Source organism: Ixodes scapularis, unplaced genomic scaffold, assembly GCF_016920785.2.
Source record: "Ixodes scapularis isolate PalLabHiFi unplaced genomic scaffold, ASM1692078v2 ptg000861l_1__unscaffolded, whole genome shotgun sequence".
Classification (NCBI taxonomy): Eukaryota; Metazoa; Arthropoda; class Arachnida; order Ixodida; family Ixodidae; genus Ixodes; species Ixodes scapularis.
The window spans coordinates 18,654-44,954 of NW_024610057.1; the positions used below are offsets into that span (position 1 = coordinate 18,654).

General features: G+C 45.0%; 1 protein-coding gene across 1 annotated transcript; it reads right to left on the reverse strand.

The window, feature by feature from the left end:
• Nucleotides 1-1,009: 1,009 nt before the first annotated feature.
• Nucleotides 1,010-7,495, reverse strand: LOC8025825 (juvenile hormone acid O-methyltransferase). Its single transcript, XM_002399259.4, has 4 exons — nucleotides 7,442-7,495; nucleotides 6,634-7,188; nucleotides 5,761-5,920; nucleotides 1,010-1,182 (listed from the first exon to the last, which is right to left on the reverse strand). Exons 1-4 carry the CDS (start codon nucleotides 7,493-7,495, stop codon nucleotides 1,010-1,012), a joined length of 942 nt encoding a protein of 313 aa, XP_002399300.4.
• Nucleotides 7,496-26,301: the final 18,806 nt, after the last annotated feature.

Below are 26,301 nucleotides of genomic sequence, written 5' to 3' on the forward strand. Positions count from 1 at the left end.
TAAATAAGCAATACGTAACAGTTCTCAAAACTACTAACACGTTTATCATTGAGGTCGGGTACCTCTACTGAAAGTGATTTATATTTGCAAATAATTACATTTTTTTATAAGTGTTGTTGTAATTGTAATGGAAATAGATTTCCGGAGCGATTTCCCCAAATATGTTTCAAAAGTACCAACGTACACAGGTCCACACTGCACGTAACGCAGCATGAGTCAAAGGCCACGCGCTAAGCCGCTAGCGTTTAGTTTGTGCCCGACAGTACAGACGTATTTACCCAGAATTAATCCCGTGTGAGTGATCTCTTAGCAGGAATTGAGCCTTCAAGCTCTTAGTCAATGCCCAATGCTCTGAATTGTTTTTCTTTACATTTTATTACAGGAGAAAAAACACGAAGTTCCCCAACCCGTCGAATTTGTACTTGCAAAAGTTATGTATGCCTTACGTTTCTCACGTTTCCTATTCCCACGTGCCATTGCACTCCGTTCATCAAGGTGAGGTAGAGGAGGTACATGGCAATTAACCACATGTTCACCACCCCTTGAATCTACTCTTTATTATTATCTAAACAAATTTAAATATCACTCCTCAAATAATGCACTATATGGATTATACCACTTGGGAGATGAAGGTCACTGCCAAGTTTTACTTCTTCGAGTATATTAAGCTTCTAGTGAACTCAAGGATTTAGTACATATTTGAGAAGAATATTTCCAACTACAAATCTGTGAAGTAATTTAGAGTTTAAACGGAGGGAAAAGGTACCCCTGTTTTACTTTTTACGATAATAACATCCTTTGAAAAATTAAATGAAGACATGTTCATGTCATCTTTATTCAATCAAAAAAATCATGGCTGCCTATTACGTGCAGCATCAAATATAACAATCTCACAATGCATAGCTATCAAATGTTTACGCGCAAATTTTGCGATGGTAATGAGCTATTTTAGCGTAGTGCGAAATCGCGTATCACCAAGCGAATTGCGGTGTAATTTTTTAAGCTGGCCTTATGCTCGAGGTTTTGTTGCGCAAACTGCGACTACCTCATACATTATTGGATATCCTTGGGCTTCTTGCTGTGCCCACAGTTCGGTAGCTTCTTTAGTCGCTTCTTTGAGAAGTTCAGATTCCTCTTCCTCGGTCAGTAGTGTTATCAAGGGGTTGAAGGCTAGCAACTCCTCTGAAAATGAATAGTAATAGACGTCACGCGTGAAGTGTTAGGGAACATACACCAAAACCTCAGAATGATTTGGTATGTAGTCGCTGGTTTTGTGAAGTAAATGCGAACTCTTTGGGGTTTTAAATATAAAAAAAATAAGAAATCACAGACGTGAACAAGATATATGATGCTTTATAAACAATAGAATAGGCGAACGCGCGTGGTCCTGTTCTACCAGTTCATTGTACGGGTTTAGCCCTACCGCCGTATGTGTTCTATAATTAAAAAAATGCTCCTTTACAGCCGTTCGGCCATCGAAATAGACCCTTTACGAAAGTCAGTCAAGCAACTATGAGTTCCCGAAACCGCCGCCATTACTGCGTCGTCGTTTCGGGAGCGAGCGATGGCAGGTGCTTGTGGCAGTACTCCCGGTACCTTTGGCTACGGTCCTCAGGGACGAGTGACTTTGCCTCCCCCGTGGAGCACTATCTCACTGCAGTTCCGCGTAGCTTTAACAAATGTAAGACAGAGGCGTACGGCGCCTCGACACTCGCTTCAAGCCGCCAGGTTGCCCGGATCAACGAGTTTGTCACCGAGGCCTACGTTGATCCGGCGTCGGTTCAAGTGTTGAGGTAAGCACTGTTCTTTCTTGTCGCCCGTTCAGACCTAAGCGTGAGCCATCCCAAAGCTTCAAGCGCGTGCATCATGCCGTGAACGTGTCTTTTACATGCAGGCGGACTTGTGCCGGTTGCCGCAGCGCCGTGCACAAGGAAACGCCAAAAGAGGCCTAAGACACTCGCGCATCTTCGGCCTCTTTTGCATGATGAAACGAAATGTAATATTTTCCGGCTCGTTGACTTCTCACAGCTTGAGATAATGTTGCAAGGCTCAGTGGCGTACGGACTAAAGAGTATGAGGCGGGGGGTGAGAGGTAAACAGAATCGTTCTCGCGTCGTGCCGTTGAACTTCGCCTCTGTACGCCGTGCTTCATAGTTTTTTTTTTTTTTTTTTTTTTAGCAAAGGCGCCTGTTTTGATTGTATTGATTTCTGTGCTGGCAAGTTTCACGTTGACGGTTTGACGTGTGTGGTGCCAGCAAGCGCGCACTATGTCCACTATCAGCACGAGCATGCTAGCTCAAAACTTAGGACAGACCATTCCTAACTTTCGGCGCAGAAAAGATCCTGACGTTTAGTAAACGAATAATCGCATATATGACGCGTCTTTTCTCACACATACTGAGCACTGCTAAGATTATGCCTCTTACTTATTTAAAAAAAACAATGAGGGTGAACACATAGTATGTGTGTTCATTGTACAATCTATGCAGTAAACATAAGTAAACAAGAACCCAACTTTATTTCAGATCCAACACCGGAGTGCTCATCAAAGCAAGCTGCTTCAGGAGCCAGAGGAAAGCCAAAGTAAGAAACCTGGGAGTAGAAATATTGCGGTTAGAAAAAATGCGGTTGTATAACTTAAACGATGCAGACGGAACTGCAATAGAAACTTGTTTCCGTTGGGCTGTTCTACTGGTTGTCTTTAAACAGCCTTCTGTAAAGACTCAGGTGTGTCTATATGTCCCTATTTGTTTTGTTACAAGCTCTTGAAACGACCTTAATAAAGTCAACTCTCCTATGCATCCCATGTGCACGTCTGTTTTACTCTCCAGTGTTATTCTCAACAAGACAACGTTCATTTATTCATTCCATACTTTATATTGTGGCAGACAAATATGCTGTGTGATGTATTCTATGGCATGCTGTGCCTTTTGCGGTTGTGATCGGGTGAGTTCTATGCTCACGGACAAAGTTACGAGGTAATGTTGTCAAAGCACTTCAAGCACTCTAGCAGTCTAGCTAGAGTGCTTGAAGTGTCAAAGCACTTCAAGCACTCTAGCACTCTAGCTAGAGCACTCAAAGCACTCTAGCAGAACGTTGCGGGGACGAGCAAATCATCGCTCTCGGAGGACCCCGGGCGCGCGCTTGAAAACATATTTAGAAGTTGCAGCACGAGCTCCCGACACTGGCATTAAAGAGACGAAGTACACCTCTCCGTGCTAGCAAGAGCAACCATGCAATGCCGATGTCGTAAACGTAAAACAATGTTCTATCGAATTCCATGTAATGTCGTGACGTGCGAGCACTCCTTGCGTTCGTTCTTTTTTTCTTTTTTTGCGCGAGTGCTTGTGCGGATTTGCCCATACCTACTAGGAAACTTCGCACAACTTGTGATTGGACACCACAACGCAACGTCGTCAGAAATCAACTCTGAATACTGGTCAGGAGTCGCTCGCAGCTACGGGGTCCATCGCAAAATTACTCGGGCAGTTCAAACGCATTTCGAAACGATGTCGCGTGGACAGGGGTTATCCTCTATAGATTATTTTTTTATTTTTGCTAACTTTACACTCCGAAGCGGTGAACACGCGCTCGAAGCTTCGAAGAGCGTTGAGGCAGCAGCGGACAGGCCAAATGTGATCGTCGCTCACTCCGCGCAGATCGGCATGGCCCAATTTCTTTGAATACTAGCGTTTTTAACGCGGGAAAAAAAGAAGAAAAAAGACTCACCTTGTGTTGTTTTTCATCTTTTGGCCCTCTTTGGGTGCATTGAGGGACGCAGCAATGGGTTGGCATGTCAAACGCTATCACCACTGCCGAACGCAGCGGAATGGTTCAGGTTCAACCGTCCCCTTCGATGCTTGACGACGGAGTAATGGCGGATTTTGTCAAGTTCGCGCAACCGACACTAGAGGTGCCGACTTTCGTAAAGGGTCTATTATAAAGGTTTCAACTACGTGGCTTTGTTCGCGTCAATATTTTGCTTATATCATAATATCAGGAAGTTCCAGGAATGTACCTCGAAGTAAAGAGCATTATTATTGAATACCATCGAGGAGCAACATGCACTACTTGTACAAGATGACTTTACATTTGATTTATATGCAGGGTGTTGTTTTTATTCTTACACATTTGTTTAAAAAGAAACCGTGAAAGCTACACTAATGCGATTTGTGCAGGTGGGTTATGCGGCCAGGCGGACATTGTGTGGGTGGCTAATCTTTGGGACAAGTCGGCTAATTAATTAAGATTTCTTAATTAACTTTTTAATTAGTGGAAATCGACATATGGTTCCCATTAGAAACTTGCTGACCGTCATCCAAAACCCCTAAATCAGAAATTTTTAGAAAGACTTTGAGCGCGTGAGAAGCGGAGTAGTGCGCTGAAGTTACCACTCGTGGAGCAGGTACAAGGCTGGGGCTAGATAAGTGACGGAAAAATCGCGCGGGCAACCCGCTAGCTTAGTGCCTGCTCCACGAGTGGTAACTTTAGTGCGCTACTACGCTTCTCACGCGCTGAAAGATTTTCTGAAAAAGATTGATTTAGGGGTTTCGGATGACGCTCAGCAAGTTTCTAATTGGAACCATATATATATTTCCACTAATTAAAAAGTTAATTAACGAGTTTTAATTAATTATCAGATTTGTCCCAAAGACTAGTCACCCAAATAATGTCCGCCTGGCCGTATAACCTACCTGCGCAAGCCGCATTGGTATAGCTTTCAGTTTTTTTTTTTTTTTAAACAAATGTGTAAGAATAAAAAAAAAAAAAAACACCCTGTATATGTTCTGGGAGCTGCAGCTAGGTATTACTTACCCCATTTTATTTTTGCTATTGTCATATTCCAGTTATTAATTCTCATTAAACTAAAAAGAAATATTAATCATTTACCAGCACAAAAGAAAAAAGGTGGATCCTCTTTGGGAGCTGCACTTTAGAACATGTACCACTACTGCACAGAGCCCACGTGTTCTTCAATATGTAGTCACTACATCATCCTACCCTCAAGCTGTTTAAAGCGGATGTAAGGTCTATTACACCCTTCTCTGCTTCAGCACTTTTTCCCCAGTATTCTTACGCCCCTTGGAGATGAAGAGTATTCCATGCAACAAAACGGTATTTTACAATTAAAAACTGTATATTATTTGAAATAAAGGGGCAGGGAAATTGCAGCCATTAATATAAGTCTTTAAAACACTATTATTACGTCGTTAAGGGTGAACAACTTTTTGGCGCGTAGAGCGTGTATACCTAATCCTAATGGCATATCGTTCAGCTGAGAGACTGTCACATCGGTCATCAGTGGCCAAACCAGAATTCAAGCGAGCTGAGGCCAAAGCTGCTCACTCCTTGGTTGCGCTCGTCAAAATTTCTTTAGGCTAAACCACACACTCTCTTCAAAAACACTCGACAGCCAGCGACAAAAGGAAGCAATATTGCAAATTATCATGATGGAAGCACCGCCTTTCAGACTATCGATATCCAATAAACCAAATGGGCAGAGTCGTTGTTAAATGACGAAAGTAGGTTCTTAATCAGCGTTCTGAACCAGTTGTAATAATTAAAAGCACAATTTTAACAAAATGCTACGTCCAAGTAAGTAAAAACCCTCAGAGCTCTTTTTATGTCAGTTTCCTGTCCGTAGAAGAAACTCTACTGTGTGTGCCATTTAAAGCGATGTATCAAAGCACCTCGGTACTGTCTATGAAATCGGACACCATCTTCTGTCGGAGCTCGCTACAATACCGAAGTAATGCTTACTGGTTATGGCCTCGGGGCTGGTGAAGTCCCTAAGTTTTGCGTGGGTGACGTTACATATAGACGGCTTCAGGTTAAGGGAGTTTAGAAGACCAGAGATGTAAGAAATTATTTCTTCTTTGCCATTCATGCCAGCCGTAGGAGGAATGCAGTTTTCACATATCTGCGTAGACACAAAAGTAGACACAATGCAGAAAGTATATAGCTGAGAACGGGACACGATTTCTTAAGAGACCTGATTTTAAAGAGCTTCAAAAATCACGAAAGAAATTGAGCGAGTGAAAACCTTCCGTATTAGATAGGGTGATCACTTTTATTGTTCTGATAAATAAGCCTAGATATGACGGTGAGCATAATTTTTGAGAATCGGTTGGGCATTCGCATAAAAACTTGGTGTCCTAACGAGAAGGCCCACCAGGGGTTCGAGGACTGTAGCTTTTACAGTTTACTAAAGCTTCTTTTTTTTTTTCGTCGGCGCCATTTATTTACTTGTGCGTTGATCTGGTTTGGAGTGCATGTCAAAACTGCAATCGAATTTTTGACGATAGCTATAACTCTAAACCTGTCATCAGATGATTTCTTTCTAGTTTCTTGGGGTAGCCACCATTAGGCAATTCAAAACTAGATGTTGGATCCTCATGACTGAATGTACAAAAAAACGTTTTTCTGAATACCCACTGAAGCGGCGTCTTTATGGCACACATAGTTTTAACTGAATCAGCTTTCAATATTTATATGGTGTTATATCTTAAAAGCTACGCAAGGCTTGTACCCTTTTCCATATTTATGGGAATCAAATTACACAATCCATAACGTTTCCGAATTAATTAAATAGACAAACCCTGGAGTAAGACCGTTCACTCTGCTGCTTCTCACCTCAGCGTACTTCTTCCATTGCTCCATCTTGATTAGTTTTTGGCGAAATCGAATAGGTGGGCTGGTAGAGAAGAACCACAGCATACACTCGGCTCCGGGTTTCATCAGCTCTGCGAGGTTCTTGAATGCTTTCTCGAAATTCTTCACCCAGTTGAAACAGTAGAAGGAGTAGACGCGTTCAAACTGGCCGTACCTTTCCACAAAATCGGCCACGTCATCCGCTACAATGTTGAGGACGTCGTATGAGATCTTTGGATGGGCGAAGTGCGTCTTGGCGAACTCAACCATGTCACTTGACACGTCTACTGCAACAACCCTCCGGCATGGCAGGCAGTAGGGAAGCAGACTGTCACGCGTGATGTCTCCTGGACCGCATCCGAGGTCAAGAAACTGCTGATCATCCTTCGCGGTTTTGCTATAGACCCCCTTCATTGCGTCCAGTCCATCCATGATAAACAAGGGCCATATCCTGCCGGTGGCCTCAGTGTAGATCTTTGGTTCGAGTACAGACATACCAGTTTGCTTGTTCATGGCTATGATGAAGTATAGGCAGTCCTGGGAGAAGATAATCATATAGCTAACACCAACGTGTTTAAAAATTGCAATTATAACTGGACATTTGAATATTGCACTTCTGAGCTCGGGGCCACAGCTGTGTCAAGCGGAAGGTGTACCTGTTAGTGACGGTTTTTCAGTGACCCACTGACGTACACAAAATGCGTAGAGGTATAATTCAGCACGGCTAACGATTTCAGATGTTTGTCGTCGCTCAGGACCGTGCTGGTTAAGGCAAATCTAGAACTCGTACCTCACCACCGTTCAACGTATATTGCATGCTGAATTGCCGAGCGAGGGTTGCCATTATGCAGAAAGAAACTGAAAAACAGAAGAATTCGAGAGACTGCGGGGACAGCAGAGCCCGCGCGCCGAGCTCTCGCAATCATTAGCGGGTAGCCGCAAAGCTAGCTGTCTTTGTATCTTCTCACTCTTCGAAGGCGTTCGAACGCCTAACGCCGACGTCCGTAAATCGGCGTTCGCGTTCGAACGCGTTCGAGCAGTGGGTACAAACAATGGCCTTACGCCTACTCACTAAGCAATCGTCAGAGCCCGGCGCTCTGGCGTCCCCGCGTGCTCTCGTTTCCTCCTCTTGCTCACTATCTACTCGTACGCGGAGAGCAAGTTCGCCTGCTTCTTCCGCAGGAGTTGCTGTGGACGCCAGTACGACGCCGAGCTGTGATTGGGTTTGACTGAAAGGATAGTGGGCAGACCTCAAAGCTATGTGCCTATAGGTCTACCCACAGTTTTTTTTTAACAATCAGCCAATAAGAGCTCGGCGTTCTGACGTCATCCCAACTCCTCTTCAAGAAGCAGACGACACTTCCGCTCTGCATCGCAATTATGGCAACATAACGCTGCTCTTGGAATATCACAGCCGTTGGCCCATTAGAGGTAGGATATTCCAAATAAACGGGACACATGGCTGGGATACGGCATCTCGTCAAAGGTCTGCGTTCTTCGCAAGTCGTAATCCAATAAGTGAACAGGGAAAATTGGAATTATTTGACTTTAGGATGAAGACATTTCTATATTTTTTTTATTTCTGGCGTCGTACACGAACTTGGTATTGTAATATGTTCTTCCTATGAACTAATTGTTGTAATTTTGTTCCGTATTGCTAAACATTCTCGTTTTCTTCTATATTTCGTTATGTTGGTAAGCACGCTCTGTGTTCTACATGGGTAGATTTATCAATCGAACACACCTTTCGGAAAAGGTATCTCGATTTGCCTAAAAATATACATAGAGTATTGTCCAATTTTCGCAATGAACAAAACCACTTATTAACGTTTTCTATCTTTCCACACAAATTTTTAAGTGGAGCAAGTTGAAATGCAACACTTAGGCTGCTTAATTTTGGTAGCTAGTTTTGTCGGTTGTTATAAAAAGGTAAGAATGAAAACACTCAGTCATGTTTACTGTAAATGTAGGACGCATTGCCTATTTTTCAAAACTAAACTGTTTTGGGCGTATCTCATGCCAGAAATAAGACTGCCAAACATCACGTCTTTTTCGTTTTGGTGACATATTGAGAGCCTTGCATCTTAGTGTCCATTATACAGTTTGCTTGTTAAATACTATATGCCTGTAGGCCTATGCATGTGCTATAGACTTGTTTCACTTTAGTGTAATTTATTTTCAGGAAATACTTTTCGTACATGTTCAAATTTTATCAAAAATAAATTTAGTCACAATTTGAGCCCGCGTCTAAAGGAATAATCAATGTTTAATGTTAGTTTTTATATTGTTTAAAATGATGTTAACTTTCTCTACGCGTAATGAAAGTTCCCTATATTTAGTTGTATCTTTTCTAGTACTGCTTCAGCACACATACATGCATCCGAATCGGCAAGAGGGTAGTTTCGCAAGTTGGCCCTAGTGTAAGGTGTTTTTAGTATAGTGATGCAAACTATCGATAAATTCACTATCGATACTATTGATAGTACTATCGATAGTTTTCCGATAGTTTTTCGCTAGTTGACTATCGATAGTAGGTACTATTAATAGTTTTTTACTATCGATAGTCAAATGTCTGGAACTATCGATACTATCGATAGTGCTATCGATAGTTTTGCACCACTAGAGCGAACACGGTTGCCGCACCGCCGCTCGCCTCCCTTCCTCCTCTCTTCGCCCAAACTCCCGTCTTCGTCATCACTGAAAGCTGAACCAAATTTGGGGTGGTAAGTGCTTGGGCTAGTTGGTGTCCCATTTGAAAAAAAAAAAAAAATAAAGAGAGAAGAAAACAGGGAGAGACGCAAACTAGTAGTGTCGCCAAATTATAGATAGCAAACCGTCGACAGTACTATCGATAGGTTTACGATAGTCGACTGTCGATAGTTTCCCGATAGTCATTAACGATAATTTTCCGATAGTCGAGTATCTATAGTACTATTCATAGTTTTTCGATAGTCGGCCATCAATAGTACTGTGATAGTTTTTCGATAGTCGACTATCGATAGCTCTATTGATAGTTTTTTTACTATCGATAGTCAGATTTCTGGCGACTATCGATAGTACGATCGATAGGTTTGCACCACTATTTTTGCCATAAAATGCAGAGGGCAAGGAGACCGGACGTGTTTTGCGAGGTGAAACGACGACGGAGTGCGTTATCTACTAATATGTATATTTATTGACGCGTTAGCATTCGTACCTACATATGGCAGGAAAATCTGATGACGTCCATCTGTAGATAAACTAGCGGAGAGAGAAGCGCGACACGTAAACAGAAGGGGAAAAGTGAAGGGCAAAGGCAAGAGGGAGGCCACGTCACGGTGCAGAAACAACACCTCATAGAAGACAAGGCCGTAGTGATCGTCCGGTGACGTCACGGCCGTTGGCTGTATGGAAGTGAGTCAATGGCGCGTGTATTTACCGTCGTTCGAATGAGTTTTAGTGGACAAGGACGCGCCTAGTCAGCTAAAAGTCAATATATGAAGAACATTTGGGCTCGGAAACATATATTATTGCGCAAAAAACAATCCGAATCCTCCTAACAAAGAAAAAGAAAAAAAGAACACTTTTTGCGTGGACAAATCATGTATCAACGACGCATGATGGTGAAATCTTCATTAGATAAAATGCCAGCTATAAATGATTACTGAAGCACAAAATATATATATATTATGGCACACAGTACTTTGCAATATTATTGTCATCATTCAAAATTCAGAAAACAATGCAAGACGAAAATACGGACATCATGACATCTAGAGACATGTAGGTGTGGCTGGTTTAAGCCATAATATGGCGTGATTATAGGTTCAAATGGTATACTTATCTTATAATGATATTTACTTGAAACTGGAGAAATAGAAAGATACTTTTTAAAGTTGTAGAAAAAAAATAGGAACAAACACGTCTCTAACTCATCAAACGATTCGATTGAACCACTTTTATATACAGATCCTCTGCGCCACAGGACTGATGAATGGTAACTATAAACTTCCACCATCTCGCTTGCGTACTGTGTTTATATTTGTAGACTTGGTGTACACTAAAAATAGTAAGTACCCAGATGCGTACTCGGGTCTCAATCTATCTAGTAGGGGAAAACGTATTTCAACAGAACTTAAAGGAGTCATGAAACGCTTTTTCAACTTTTTTCTGTTTAGCTTTCCTTCTCAACTCATAAATCGCGCATTGTACCAAACAGTTCAAGAAGTCGGAAAGGGGAGAGTCCCCTCTTGCTCGGAATCTCGCTTGACTAGCCGGACACAGCCATTGTCCCCCTAGAAGATTAGCCCGTCGCTCAAAATTCCGACTATAGTCGGTTACAAGTCAAGAAGGTAGGAGAAGCCCCTCCCACAAGTGTGATGCGCCCGTTTCAAATCTCTCCGCGGTCGGAAGAAGAGTTCACTGGAAACGATCCTTGTTCCGCTTCAATGGATTCCCACTTGTCTCCGATCCCACTTTTTAAGAAATTGACCTTTGTATTCATCGGAGAGGGAACCGAGCCCCTGAAAGCAGCCTTTGTATCCATCGGGGGGGAAGCTAATCCCCGAAAGTCGTATTTGTTTCCGTCGGTGGGGGAGAACTCTAATCTCCCTCTCGTGGCTTCCACAATGCTAAGTCAAAGTAAAAAGCTAAAGCAAATATGTACAGAAAGGCAAGACTCTCCTCGCGCGTTGGCCGCGACGTCACGGAAACGGTAGGACGTTATTGGATGCGGAGGTGGCGGAGGGATATCTAATTCCCTTTGAGGGGCATTTGCCGCTACCCTCTTAACCTGTAACTGACTATAGTTGCTTTCCCCACCCCGTTCACCCCGAAGCTGACAGTGCTGTGGAAGCTACGTGCTCGTTGGGCCAGCCACACATTTTCCACGTGATCATGCCCTCTCGCGCATACCGACCCGCAGAGAATGAGGTCAGGTGATGAAAGGGAGACGGCTGATTGGTCCGGCAAGCGCGTAGCTTCCACCGCAATGTCAGCTTAGGGGTAAAGGGGTTAAGTGAGGTCCGGTGTCGTGTGACGTGCGCTTGGGCCCTGGTGACGCGCTGCGGGGGCCCAGTTATGGTGGCTAGTAGCCCGGTGACGCGCTGCGGGGTCCGCGGATGTATCACAGTGAAAAGGCGGAGAGTTTACGAAGGGAAGGAGGTACGAAATAGTCCGCTATGTTTTGCAAATTTTCGTAGCGAAAGTCAGGCTTCTGACTTTCTACCTTTGTTCTTTTGGCCCACTGAACGATTTGCTATTAGTAAAATCCCAATATAAATTGATTTACTCCAGCCTAAAATTCGTTTCATGGGTCCTTTAAGGTAGTTCATGAGTGTTGCCTACAAAATCAAATAATTTGTTTTTTAAAAATTTTATTTCTGAGCTTTAATAGACTCATTCAGAGAAAAGTGTAAGAGTAAAACGGTTCTCTTGCACCATCACAAAAACTTCGCAAAAATACATCAGCTTCATCGCACTCGCACAACAGCTAAAAAAGTACTCTATACGATCCGTGCGGGAACTATACGCCTCGCAAGTGGGCTCATTTTCGTCTTCTGCGCATGAGAAAGGAAGTAGCGGTGACGTCAGAACGCCGAACCCTGATTGGCTGATCGCGACCCCCTCTGGGCGTCGTCTGCTCCTTTGCAACGTCGTCTGCTCGCAACGTCGTCTGCGTCTGTCTCACCTTTCCTGCGACTTTCGGAAATCGAGCGAGCTCGACTTCGCCTTTCATGGAGGGCAGAAGAACCGTGAGTGAGCGTGTTAGTGTCCCCAAGTTCCCTCCCAAATATTGTTTCCCTCCTTTCGTGCGCGGCGAGACTCCTCACTGCTTAACGGCGTCGGCGGGTTGGCGCAGTTAACGTTGTCTGCTTTACGTCTGCTAGTCAAAGCGATGGCTGCTTTACCTTGCCTGCGTCTGTCGGAGATTCACCGCTTTTTTTTACCGGCGAGAGTCACCGTTGCCTCGGAAAACAAGGAGATGACAAGAGGAAGAGATTGACCCTTTGATCTAAAATTGAGGTCAGCGATCAAAGTATAAGACGGGAAGGGTTCACAAGGGTCGCGCGAGCATATTCCATTCAGCACGCCAGCCGGTCGTGGGCAGACAGTCGCCGAGTCGGAGTGCCTGCTAGGCCTCTCTGCCGAGCTCGCTTGGTCGTTGTCGGTGGAATCGTGGCCGTTGGAGCTTTTCCCGGGTGTTTGTGGATCCAGCATTCTTGTTCGTCGTGGCCTGTTTTAAGTACTTCTTTACTTTTTTCTTGCTGCTTGAAGTCGGGACGCGTGAGAAGCGCACGTAGAAAAATAAACGTCCGTTGGTCGTCGCGACCGCGACGCTGTCGGCCATGCTGATTTGATCGTAAGAAGTGCGTAAGACAGCTTCGGAGGTGCCGTAGGATTTCGTCGTAACCTGCGCAAAACGTACGAAAATTTTGTTTCGCAAATACGAGTTTGTTCTCAAGTTTTGTCATATTTTTGGCGTGAGATCGTTTTGTGAACCTGGCCTTTGGCCTCTGCACTTCCGAAAGTCGCAGGAAAGGTCAGACAGACGCAGACGACGTTGCAAAGGAGGAGACGACGCTCAGATAGGGGGTCGCGATCAGCCAATCAGGGCTCGGCGTTCTGACGTCACCGCTACCCTCTGCGCAAGAAGCAGACGAACTTGTTCTCCGCATAATGGGCGCTTTGAAAAACGCGCGTAGTGCCGCTAGCGGAGGAGCTGGCGTTCGACAGAGGCGCGTTCAGCTGCCTGCGGCGCCTTTTCGCATGTGAAGCTTTGGTGGCGGAAGCGCGCACAGACGAAACTTTTGCTTTTTGACCCGATACGTTGAGGGTGACGTTGCATGAGTGCTGGGGCAGACCTAAGGAGGGCATCTAGCTGTTTTCCACTTCTGATATATTGAGTTCGAGTCGTTATTAGGGGTAATTTCTCTAGTTGCGGCCAAAAAAGGAGTTGGAGCAATTTTCCGAAAAGCAAGACGGCCGCCACCAAAATTGCTCTAGAGCGGGAAATTTGTTTCTCTCGTCGCTGTAAACGGGACTGCTGGAACTATGATATTTGGAGGCGAGTGAGATGTTCACTAAATTAGTGCACGAACTGTGCCAAGTTTCAGTGAGACAGCAGGTGTGAAAGTTATGTTTCTAACAAATAAAGAAATAAAGCTGTACAGGATATCCCATATTGGACCCAAAATGTTGTGTTATAACCGGGCTGTGCGAAGTGCAGATTTGGACACACGGGTGCCTGGACTTGACAGTAACATGATACAGCACTTATTATACCAAAAAGATGTGGTGTAAGAGAACCAGGTGGAAATGTGGTTTGGGTGGCGCAACTCAATGGTAAACGGTTTTGACCATGAAAGGGCTGTCAAGAGAATACCACTCGTCGTGGGAGGTGGGGACTTTAGAGGTAGGAAGGGACTAGTGTACTGCACTCCCAATTGAAACAACCTTAGGAAAGGTGGTTCTGAACCCGAGAAAACAAAGTTTTCGGCCAACACACAGTTTGGCCGTCAAAGGCTTTTGTGGTCAGCTGTTGTGTAATAACCTGTTGCGCGAGGTGCTGATTTTCGGCACACAGGTACTTTGACATGATCGTAACTTGAGACGACACTTATTATACCAAAAAGAAGTGGCATAACGAAACCAACTGGAAATTTAGTTTGGGCGGCGTAACAAAATGGAAACCAGTTTTGAACGCCAAAGGCTGTCAAGATAATAAAACTCTTCGTGGGAGGTGCACACTTTACAGACAGGAAGAGACCAGTGGATGGTACTTCCACTTCGAACAACTTTGTGATAAGTGGCTCTAAAACCGAGACAAAAAACTTGTTGTCTACAGAAAACGGGGTAGCGTTTCAACATCCAAAAGGAGGCTGATCAAAAAGAAAGCACACCACATAAACTTCCATACTCAATCGTCGATTCTCCAGTGATTCCGAGTTTCATTGTTATTTTCCTTAGATTAATATTTGTAACTCTTTTTTTTTTTTTACCCTTCGAATCTTTCTACATGAAGTACAGATTGCGTGCCATACTTGCCCGGAAATATCATCAACACGTACGACGGGGACGAAACTTCTTTGGAGGGCATTCCTCCAACGAAATTGGTACTGCATACCCGCGAGTGTGGGATGGCATTTCAGTTCGTCCCATCGGCGCTAACACAGGTAGGCGTCACTGGTACGAAAACAAACGCAGAGCGCAAAGCGGCAGTGTAGAATATGCCAGCCGTGCCGACACAGTGGCAGATATGATAGGGAGACTAACTTTCTTGCGCAGTACGGCACGGGTCCATCGTTCTCGCTGTCCCACAAAACGTCGGCGAGGTGAAAAACTGTAAAACTTTGTCCCCACGAGATACGACGCATAACCATTAAAGTACGTAACGACGCAGCACCGGCAGCCCTTCATGCTGTGAGCCCAGCGCAACCGCAACGCTCCGACTTCAATGCGTACCAACGTACGTGGCGTGGTTTCGGGTTCGTTTTCTCTGGGATTCTCACTGCCTACCTTCGGTAATGGCCGCGCGGCGGTGCACCAGTCGCGTCGCACGGAGTGTATAGAGGGTGCAACTGCGCTCGTCAACTGTGATATACTTGTTGCGCTAGTTGTTGCACTTTTACAGGCTTCAATACAGTTAGTTTCATCACATTGTTTATGTGTAGGAGGTGCAAGCACAACATACATAAATTGAAGAAAACTTAAATGAATTTGTAAATCAAATGTTTCTTGTATTGCTTTCAAAAATTGGTAAAATTGAGCCTTCAAACACTTTGGATGTATAATCTATAATGCTATATAAGTGATAAAATTAATTTCTGAGGTGAAACTAAGCAACAATACTGATAAAATAAAAAATATATATGTGAACTTAAACATTGTAATTGGAGTTTCACAGCTTCACGCATCCACATGGGGAGCTGGAGTAGTAAATGGAGAATTTTTTTTACATTTAGGAAAAACTCTCAGGTATCCATAGCGTGTTTTACACGAGGCGTGAACGAGCAAGTGATATCACAGACAAGGACACTAGTACAGCACAAACCATATATAGGCACAACCAAACAACAATTCTTCGACTGAGTCATCCCTACTGAAAAAACCCGTATAAAAATTCATACTGGTTGACCCGTATATCTCATACGGTGTTATGGGATACGGGTCTCCCGTATGCTACTGGGAGCCCGTACCTGTACAGGTTGACCCATTCAGATACAGGAACCCGTTCGGATACGGGGCCTGTACCGGTACGGGTTGACCCGTTTAGGTAAGGGAAACCGTTCCTGTACGGGTTGACCCGTTTAGATATAGGAACCCGTACCTTACAGGTTGACCTATTTAGATATAGGAACCAATATTTATGCATGTTCATCTGTTCAGATAGAGAAACCTATATCTTTAAAGGTTTATCCGTTCTGATGCAGTAATAGGAATCAACATGGTGTCCAACGTTTGCAAACGGATGGATGTATCTTTGCAGGTTTAACAATTCGCATGCATTTGTCATGCAAAGAATGAGCATGAGCCAGGTCATTTCAGGTTAAATATGTATTTAGTGAACGCAAATTGGCATCTGCAGAACACCAACAAGAAGCTTAACCTCTAAGCAAGCTTGGAAGTCAAACTTCTACTTAATATCCTGCAGTAGGATATTAAGAAATTTGCATACTGCAGTAGATTCACCCCAGCTGTCCTCTTCCCTGGAGAGGCCTCTCGAGGATGCCTCCATAGGTGCTCGTTGAAGGCATCTGCAGGGGAAAAGAATACAACAATAAGTCATGTATAATCTACAGTTACCTGAAAAATTGAATATTTTACTTCCTGCAATTATAAGCAAGCAATTTCCACTACAATTTATGCTTTGTTAATATCTTGTGATACCATGTATACCCCAAGAGCAGGCATGCATGATTCGGCCCCAAAGTTTTGAAGATGTAGACCCAACAGCAGGCATGCATGATTCGGCCCGAAAGTTTTGAACCAGTTTAGACCGAGTTCAGAGGAGTGCAGAAGCAGTGCGCAAGTCGGGCTGCGGCTGCGTGAACTTAAGCTGCAGCGTTACAAACGACCCTGTAATTGGTTTCCGAAAGACCGAGGAGTTGCCATCTGTTACTGCATGAACGCTGAACTGACTTCGGCCAGCGCAAAACTCTGTGGAACTGAGGCTGAGCTCGTGCAGCACTGGAATAAATCGAACAGGCCAGTTCAGTGTCCATGCAACTTCCGGTTGAATCTAACAAGTCAGTTCTTACACTATTTGAACTAGGTCGGCCAGTGCAAGCAAATCGAAAAGACCTAGTGCGACTTTCCACAACTATGAACTTAAAGTTTGCTTGCAACAGTGTGTTCCTTGCATTTCAGTGTTTATGAAAATTATAGACCTTGGAGCAGGGCACAAAAAGGAACGGAAAGACACAAAGCTCCGGAGCTTCGCGTCTGTCTGTCCCTTTGTTTCCCCACGTTCCCGGGTTACCACGTCTATCCTTAACCAGCTCGCCTGCCTGTTAACTAAAATAAAAGTATGTTCTATAAATCTAAATATGTATTTTCAGTTATGAACATGGGCCTCTGATTGCCTACTACCTCTAACTTATTTCATGCCCAACAATGTCACCATGGGAACAAGTGAAAGGAACACTGAACCCACAATTCTCGACCGGCAGTTTTAGTGCGAAAGAAATATTTTGACCCGCAATTGTTGTTCTGGGCATGTATATAAATTGACAACACAGATTTGACATCAAGAATCATTTAACTAATTTAATATTTGTGTTACGACCCTTCAGTGGTCTATTCATACGAGATAGTTCCCTGGTAAGAAAACTGAGCACTAGAAAGGAGGAACACCCACGATGAGAAGGCGGTTAAAAAAAAAATGGGCAGTACTCAAAGGACAGAGCCAAACATAGTTCGGTTGCAGCATTTCTAGTGAACAAACAGACTCACTTTCACAACTTTGCTAGTGCCAGCTTTTCGTTCAAAAGAAAAAATGAGTGCCTCAGCAGAAGGTCCTGCGAGCAGGCCACTGATATCATGGACCTCCCCCAAAACTTGCAGGGATTAGCAGATATTTGCGATGCGGAGCATGTTACTGTAAAACCTCCTCAGTATGAATACATCAGAAAGCACCAAGAGACCTAGATGACCGTGACAAGGTCACTTTAGTTTTCTTCACATATTAAAAACAAACAGGGAGATAGGGCTTCTTCATTTCGGTTTTGCGCTCGGAGCTTCACGTTCCTAAAGCTCGAACTAGTCGAACTGTGACCCTTCAACAGCCTATAACACTGAACGTTCTGAAAGCCTTGGAATATTTTATCACATAAATTTTGACGTAGCAGACTACAACTTCGGAAGCCATAGGGTTTGAGTGACTCACCAAGTATGAGACATCTGTGAGAAGTGGGCACTTACTGCTGCCAACTTGACTGGAGTCAGGGCCCTCTTGGCGACGGCGCCCTTGAAGCGCCGGCATGGCACCCCAGTCACACTCCGCCCATGCAGGTTCTCCCTGCCGAAGATCAACTTCGTGGCCTCTTTAACGAACATGGAGTCTCCCCGGGCTCCCCTCACGTAGAACAGTTTGTCTTTTTCCACCAAGACATCATGGCAAAGGTGAACCTAGAAATAGATAGAAATGCTCTACAGGAAATGCAGCCAGCCATTGGTTTCGATCTAATTGATCTTTCGGAAACTTGTGCAGACGTCTGCCGCACAATGCCACTTTTTTCGGACGCAGGACATGCAAGGCAGCTCTTCACGCAACATCTTGGGGGTATTCTTTTCGGAGCCGATCACTGAAATTCACCACGGGCACTCACTACTCATCTCCAACTTCTCAATGTAAAGAACAACTCATCTTGAAGTACAGAACAGACAGTGGAACAAACATAACTGCAAAGGAATCGCATAGCAAACAGTTCCAGCCACGCATGTCGTCTGCTATGCACACACAAAAAAAAAACACGGAGGGTAAAACAAAAAAAGCTCACGGTCGGGTGTAGCCACGTGACTTCCGCACACTCACTCTCTCCTCTCCACTTCTCCGACCTCCGTGCGAGGGTTTCAGTTTCGGTTCTGAGCAGTTGCGTTTTTTGGCTTTAATAAAGATATATGTGACTGTTGCAAAATATTAATTTGGTAGTCTTTCGAAACCATAATATATCGGCTGGCAAAAAATGAAAACTTTTATTGGCGGGTGTAAGTGTCCGTTTAAGTGAGTCCAGAGTAAAGAGAGAAAGCGAAAGAAGGGTACCAATTTTAACACAATTTTAATTGCGCTACTTGGTACATGATTTATGAAAAAGCTCGAAATAAGACAAGGACACAAGATAGAAAACGTTTCAGAAAAGTGCCAATTAATTGGGAAGAAATATCTTATCAATGCCCGGCCCTACTCTTTACATTCATCAGCATTTTGAAGCAGCCCGATGGTTCAATTTAAGGAAGCATACAAATAACCTCATTCAAAGAGCTGTGGAAACAATAAAATTTAGTCACTTGCCCAATATCTGGAATGAATATTCCATGAAATTCTGAACTTACCTCGTCATCAACCTCTCCAAGCACTGGCACACACCCGGGAAATGCCTCCGGCGGGCCTGCTACAAGATCCGCTGCTGGAGCAGCAGCATCAGCGGCCGGTACGGGTCGAGCGTGATCCACACCAGCTCGCACTACGTGAACTGAAGCAGGAGCGCCAGCTGCAGGAACCACTGCTGGGCAAGCTGGAGGACCTGACCCAACACCGCCAGACGGGACATTGTCTACTGCAACATAATAAAACACTCTTTAGAAACAAGACACGGTACAGGAGTCAACCGATTTTTCGGACGCCAAAAATTCAGACAAGCTTGATTATTCAGACTTCAGCACTTTCCTGGTTCGTTGATGGCATGAGGGCTTCATAGTACTTCATGCCACAGAAGACTACCGGCAGTGTGCTTATTTGTTTTTCCGTAACACACCGGGGCTGGAAAAGTAGCGCGAGCAGGACACAAAACAAAAGGATGAGAAACAAAACCAAAGAAGAAAAAGAGGAAGAAAAGAAATGTGCTCAAGTTCGCCGGCAGTGGGCGGCAGAGAGGTTGTTTAGTTTACAAAAAAATACCGGTGAATAGCTAATGAATATTCATGCCAAGCATTTCCAACGGTTTGCCAGATATAAGCTCAATCTTTCTGACGAAATCCAATGCTGTAGCAGATCGTCTGCTCACCTTTTAACCAGTTGCACAGTTGCGTCGCTAGGCACAATCTGCCGCCCGATTAAAGTTCAGCCTTGTTGGTGCTGTGGGCATGCCTACGACCAGCTTCCTCACTCCCTCCTCTTCAACAAAAAGAACTCCTTTCTCCCCAATGAAGAAAGGATGTGTGCTGGCCGGGCTCATCGGAAAGTGCATATTTAAAATGTTTTGACCGACAGAACAAACTTTCACTTCAAGCCTCATCTATGCGCACAGAGTGTCTTGGTATGGACATGATTGTTTGACAAACTGCAGAAAAATATTTCTTCAATCAAAGCGAAAGTGCTGCCGAGCAAAACGGGCTCATCGCCATCAGCAACAAGAAACAAACTCTCAAAGCTCCATTTGCACCCTAAGAGAAGAAAAGAGAATTATAGACACCTCTTAAACCCATTGATACACTGAGGCACCCCTGTAGTATATGCTTACTTCTGTTTGCAACAAAAAAAAATTAAAATTACTTTTGATCCCTCAGATAAAGTGTGAGCACATAATGTGTCGTGTGTGAGGTAAGCAACTGAAAGTGCCTCCACGCTTACCTAGTAGTGCCAGCAGCTGTTTCTTGGTAGCGTCCTCTCTATCTGGGGCTCCTGCTCCAGGTTCCGCACCCTCTGCTCTGCCGACCTCAGCTTTTCAACCAGTCGGGCATGCTCCCCAAGCGACACAGTGGACGTTCTGACATCTGTCTTTTTTTTTTTTTTCTTGTACTTGCCACCCACTGCAGGGGATGGCGACATCTGAATCTGGAAAAGAAAAAGGTCCAGGTGCTTTAGTATTCATTTAATATAAACTCCAACACATAATTGAGACACACATAGTTCACATTAAATTGCCCCCCCCCCCCTTTATTTTTTGGGTGTAGGTTTCAGCCCTATACCTGTGATTGCCCCTTCCCTGAAGAAATGCTTCCAGACGCCCCTGACAAGATATCCGGTATTCACTGTCAGTACAGGAAATAATTAATATATCATCTTTTACATACTCTAGTGTGTAAAGGACGATACCTGTTGGCAGAAAACACTGTGTAGGTAAACGGATTAGTATGATAAAATATTGTGTTAAAAGGTACTTCTAAGTTAGTTAGAAAGTAAAATATGATTATACTACTTTGCACCCAGTGTACTTTCTATGAGGAACGTAAACTCTCAGTTGCTTTGTACTTGCAATTCAGTGCTTTTAAATACGATAGCATCTATAAGCAAAGCATATGCACTTTAGGCATCCGTTGGTCCGAGGATTTGTAACTGCTTTTGAAAACTGCATGTGCCGGCACATTATAATTCAGAAAAGAAAAACATGCCGCCGGCACTGCGCCTCAAACCCACAACTGTTGGAGTCTAAGCTGGGCATCGTATCCGCTTCACTACGAGCATACATGGGTAAGCATTTGCGAAAGAGCTACTGGTTGCAGGCAAGAGCTGCGTTGATGCACGTGCCAGTGACTCAACGCCGTTGTTGCCATAGCAATGTGTGCCGCATCTGGTCGCAGTCGCACGTAGCCACATCTGAGGAGAACTCTGTGAACCAGACTTGAGTATCATCTTTCGTTGTCGGTATGCGAAAGCAGGTCTCACCAAAGGAACATTACGCAAGCGTGCTGAGGCACAGTGAAAGCAAAGTGCCTAGGGTACTTCGGAACAACATAAAACATGTTTGTTGAAAGCTGGAGAGGCAAGTAGCAACAAGAGGACCATTGAAGCGGATGAAAAGATTAAAGAGAGGAAACTTCGGCTGCAACGCAAGCAGGACGCCAAACAAATGAGGACGTCTTGCGATAGTGGAGAAGAGATGTAACTTCGTGTACAGCGAGATTTTGACTTGACTTAGAGCAGGTGAGCACATCTCGTAAGACTGAAGAGTGTCAAATTCGGATTTAATGCGGTCGAGAAACAAGCAGGAGAGTGTCTCTTGAAATTGAAGAGGGACAACTGTGGCTACAGCACAGTTGAGACCTGGAATGGCCAAGCTGCGGCACTTTGTGTGTTAAATTATGGCTTGTGGTCCACTTTCATAGAGCGTATCTACCCACCAGATCTGTGTACCAGAATAGCAAGCAATTTAAAAAGTGTCTGTACAAATAGTCCTGACCAGCCATAATGAATGGACACAATTACTCATGAAGCGAACAAAATGCAAGATATTCTTTAGCCTAACCGTTCAATTTTACCCACAATTACTGCCCACTGGTAACGGAAGTGAAGTATGCTGCTGATTTGAAAAAGGGAAACAAAAGACGAACCCCCTCCTACTGAACAGAGTCGAAGATGAGGTAAGAAAAACAGCCTAAAGGCACACATAAACCTCGAACCTTGAGTTCAATACCATAGGGATGGCCACGTGCTCCTTTTTCGTGTCTCTGTAAAACAAAACATGCACACTGAATTACATCTCAAAGTCGTCGTGTTCGTCTCCCTTTCCCCCCTTGTATCGGGGTTTATAAATATGACCGTTCACCAGCTAGCCTGCGCTTTAACCCTTGTTTCAAAAATTATTTTTTTTTCGATATTTTTACACATTAAATGCACCACCTAGTTGAACTTATGTGGTAAATTTGTCATAGCTTACAAAGCCGATTTGTTGCGATTTATTTTGAGTGTCGTGGCTACCATCTGGAGCGCCCTGTAGTTAAACAACGTAATACCCTTTGCTCTTGCCGCCCAGTTCTTCACAAATCGGGCGCAAGGACATACTCGTGCCCACCACATTTCGCGAATTTTAGACGCCGGAACGGGGGACGCCGGAACGGGAGCCCACGAAATTTGCGCTTTCCACGCGTCCTTAAATTTCGATAATTTTTGGACGCGTGGAATTTGCAAAAAATCGGGGGCTGGCGAACATTAGGGAGTGTTCGTAGACCGCGTTTCCCCCTCCGCAACGAAGATGCGCCTGCCCGCCGATAGCCTTGACTGTAGAGTTTCGGGTATATAGCGAGTCGCGGAGGGCGTTGCGGGACAGCGAAAACGATTTACGAAAACTCCCTATTAACGGTTTGCAGTATACGTTGTGCTTCGAGCCCCTGATGCGTAGAAAACAACTTACCATTCGCCGGCGTACGCTCCAACTGCCTCCCAGTAGACGCTTTTCGGCACGTCGGGGTTCGAAGTCGCCAACGCTCGCCGGTTTGAACTTCTTGATACGGTTCACGCTGACTATTGCCTTCGCTCCATCAACATAAATCACGTACGTACGCTTAGTACATATCGACCCCGATACACACCGATCGAGATAGCCCTAACGTCACTGCGGCTTTGGTTCAGAGCACTGGCTGGCTGTGGCCGGCTGGCCAGCGGCGCTGGTACGTAAGGATTGGATTGGATTGAAGAAATAATCGTCCTTAGTTTATATTATTAAAATACGACGACCAACCAATCCCTAAATCAGGGGCCCAACGTTTCGAAGCCGGTTCGGCTTCTTCTTCAGGGGCGACTATGGAGGAAAGGAGCCGCAATCTTCCTTTTCCTCTATGACGGAGGCGAATGTGCATGATCCCATCTTCTTCCTCTTTGATCGTTTTTTGAACACAACTGGTGGAGTCCGTTCACATACACAGATGGCAGTGCACCAAGAGACCTATTAATGTTTGTTGGCGTGGTCTGAATGTGCCAAGATTCAAGGAAGAGCCTCCGGCGAGGATTAGTTTCGATGTCCAGGATACGTGTGTTTAGAAAGTCAATGCGGTGGTCATTTTTTTCACAGTGTTCAGCAACCGCGCTGCGCTCTTGATTGAAGTTGCGCACATCAGCCTTGTGTTGACAAATCCGTTCATGATAGTTCTTTGTTTCTCCGATGTACGAGGACGGGCACTCCGCACAGGGAATCTCGTACACCACACCTTGCGCTTTCTCTTTAGGGGGCCGATCTTTTGGTCGTGGCATAAAGCGTCCAAGGGTTGAAATTGGCTTGTGGGCCATCTGAATGCCCTCCTTTGCTAGCATCCGTGCCAGCGCTTCACTTGTTCCCTTGATGTATGGGACGCTGATGCGCGTGGTTGGCCGGCGTTTCGTATCAACCTGCGACTCGTGGTCTTGTCGGCTGCGGTTTTGACGACGGGCAATGCGGTGTATGAAGCTGCCCGTGTATCCGTTCTTCTTGAGGTCGCAAATGATGGTTTCTTCTTCTTTTTGTCGGTCAGAATCAGTTGAGCAAAGGTTCTTTGCCCTTGATAGGAGTGTGTTTACCACCGATACTTTATGGCTCGTTGGGTGGTTGGAGTCAAATTGTAAGTACCTTCCGGTGTGCGTTGGTTTGCGGTAAACTGAGAACTCGAGATGGTCTTTCTGCCTTTGTACAAGCACATCGAGAAACGGTAAGGTGTTGTTTTTTTCCCGTTCCATGGTGAATTGGATGTTAGGCTCGATCGAATTGAGGTGTGTCAAAAAGTTGTCTACTTGAGACTTCTTCATGACGCAGAAGCAGTCGTCCACATATCTTAGAAAAACCTTGGGGCTTTCAGCAAAGGACTGGAAAGCCTTTTGTTCTATGGCTTCCATGCACAGGTTTGCCGTGGCGACAGAGATGGAGGCCCCCATTGCGGTTCCGCTGGTCTGCTTAAAGTACTCTCCTTTGAAGCTGAAATTTTTAGTTTATATTAGTACTATTATTACTCAAAATAGTTTTAGAACATTTAAAAGCATAGAAACTGACCATGTTAAGTTTATTTATTGTTAAGAAAAACATCGTTTGTCCGTCGTTGGTTGTCTTTCTGCACTCTGCCTTGCAGCTACGAAATCCAATCCAATCCGACGTCAATATACCGAAACCGAAACTACCGCGGTACAGGGCTCAAAGCTATGAAGCAAACTCTCGTTTATCTCGGCCTCGCTTCCCATGGATTTGGTTTTCTCATTTTATGACTTTAAATATGCATGTCATAAAATGGTTGAGTTTGATAGCTAAAACTGTTGAATTGAAATGACCTAATATGTGATTTTCTGATTAAAATTCTTTATTGAAAAAAATATCACAGTTTAGTTTCGCGGTGAGCGCGTTCCCGTCGAGGTCTGATAATTTCTGGTCGCGTTAAATAGACTGATCTCACCGGCCTAGGGTGCCTACATGTCTGTCTGTCTCAGGGTGAAGACATCCATTGTTGCCCTGAATGTGTCAGCGCGTGGCGCTCTCGCGCACTTGGTGCGTGACTTGGGCGGTAAAATGGCGTCGACGCGTTAGCCAAAGCTAGGCGCTCGAGCTGAGTGACACCAGATTGAACGCACTTCAAAATGCATAAAAAAACAGTTGGGCGGAAAAATGGCTGAGATGTCACCACTCAAGCAAAAGCGCGCGTGTGTATGAAGGCACTCTACACCGGCCAGTTTGACCACGCCACCGCTGCCGCAATGCAGCGAGGGAACTTTAGTCTTTGGGCTCGTGCGACAACCTCGCTGGAGCTCTTCGCGTGTAGAGCACGAGAAGGCACGAGCCCTCGCGTGCACGGCCGTCTGCCTCCTGTGAACTAAAGTTATGGCGGCTTTACGCACGCGCCCAACGCTTAGTGAGATCGGTCTATTGTGTATACCGGTAGAGCCTGTACAAGGATACCGACCGCCGGTTAAGTGCCGGCGCCGGTAAGGCGTTACCGGTCGCTCCGATACGTGGTTGCTGTTAGCCGCGTATCGATTACTGGCCACCGGTACGTTATTACGGCCCACCAGTGTGGCGTACCGGCTTCTCCTGTACGTGTTCACTCGCCGCCTGTACATGATATGGGCAACCGGTACGGCGTATCGGCTTCGCCGGTACGTGGTTACCGGTTACCGGTGTGGCCTACCGGCTGTGCCCTTATGTGTTTACCGGCCGCCTGTACACGGTATGGGCAGCCGGTGCGGCATATCGGCTTCGCCAGTACGTGGTTACAGGTCGCCGGTACAGAGCTACCGGTTACCGATATGAGAATACAGGACTCCGGTGTGAACCGGTATAGGCCGGTATACATTTGTACAGGTTTTTTCAGTAGGGATGCACAGCAGCAGCATCCTTCGTTTCCTCTTTGGGGTTCGGGTCTTCAGTAGTGGTCAGCACAGTTGACAAGTTGGTTGGGCACTCCGGGAACTTCGACGGAACTACTGCAGTACGGATGCACCCCCGGTAGCGTCGTCGACGAGCGAATTCTCCCGGAGCCTTAGAATGCAAGTAAAATAATGCATATCCTACGCAGTCTTTGGTGTCGTCTCATGAGAATCTCGGCAGATGTGAGAAGGGTAACCTCATCAGGTGTTGTGCAATACTGTAGGAGAGACTGTGAAATCTTTGTTTGGAAGTCCCCGACGGAAGCTTTCTTTATATAAGCTTTTTTGATTGTTTTGACGACTCGTTCTGCTGCCACATTAGATTCTGTTTGGTGCGGTGAAATCCTCTTACCGAGAATTCTCTTCTTTGGGAACTCATCAAATAGAAAAATTGTAAAAGCTGGCCCGTTGTGGCT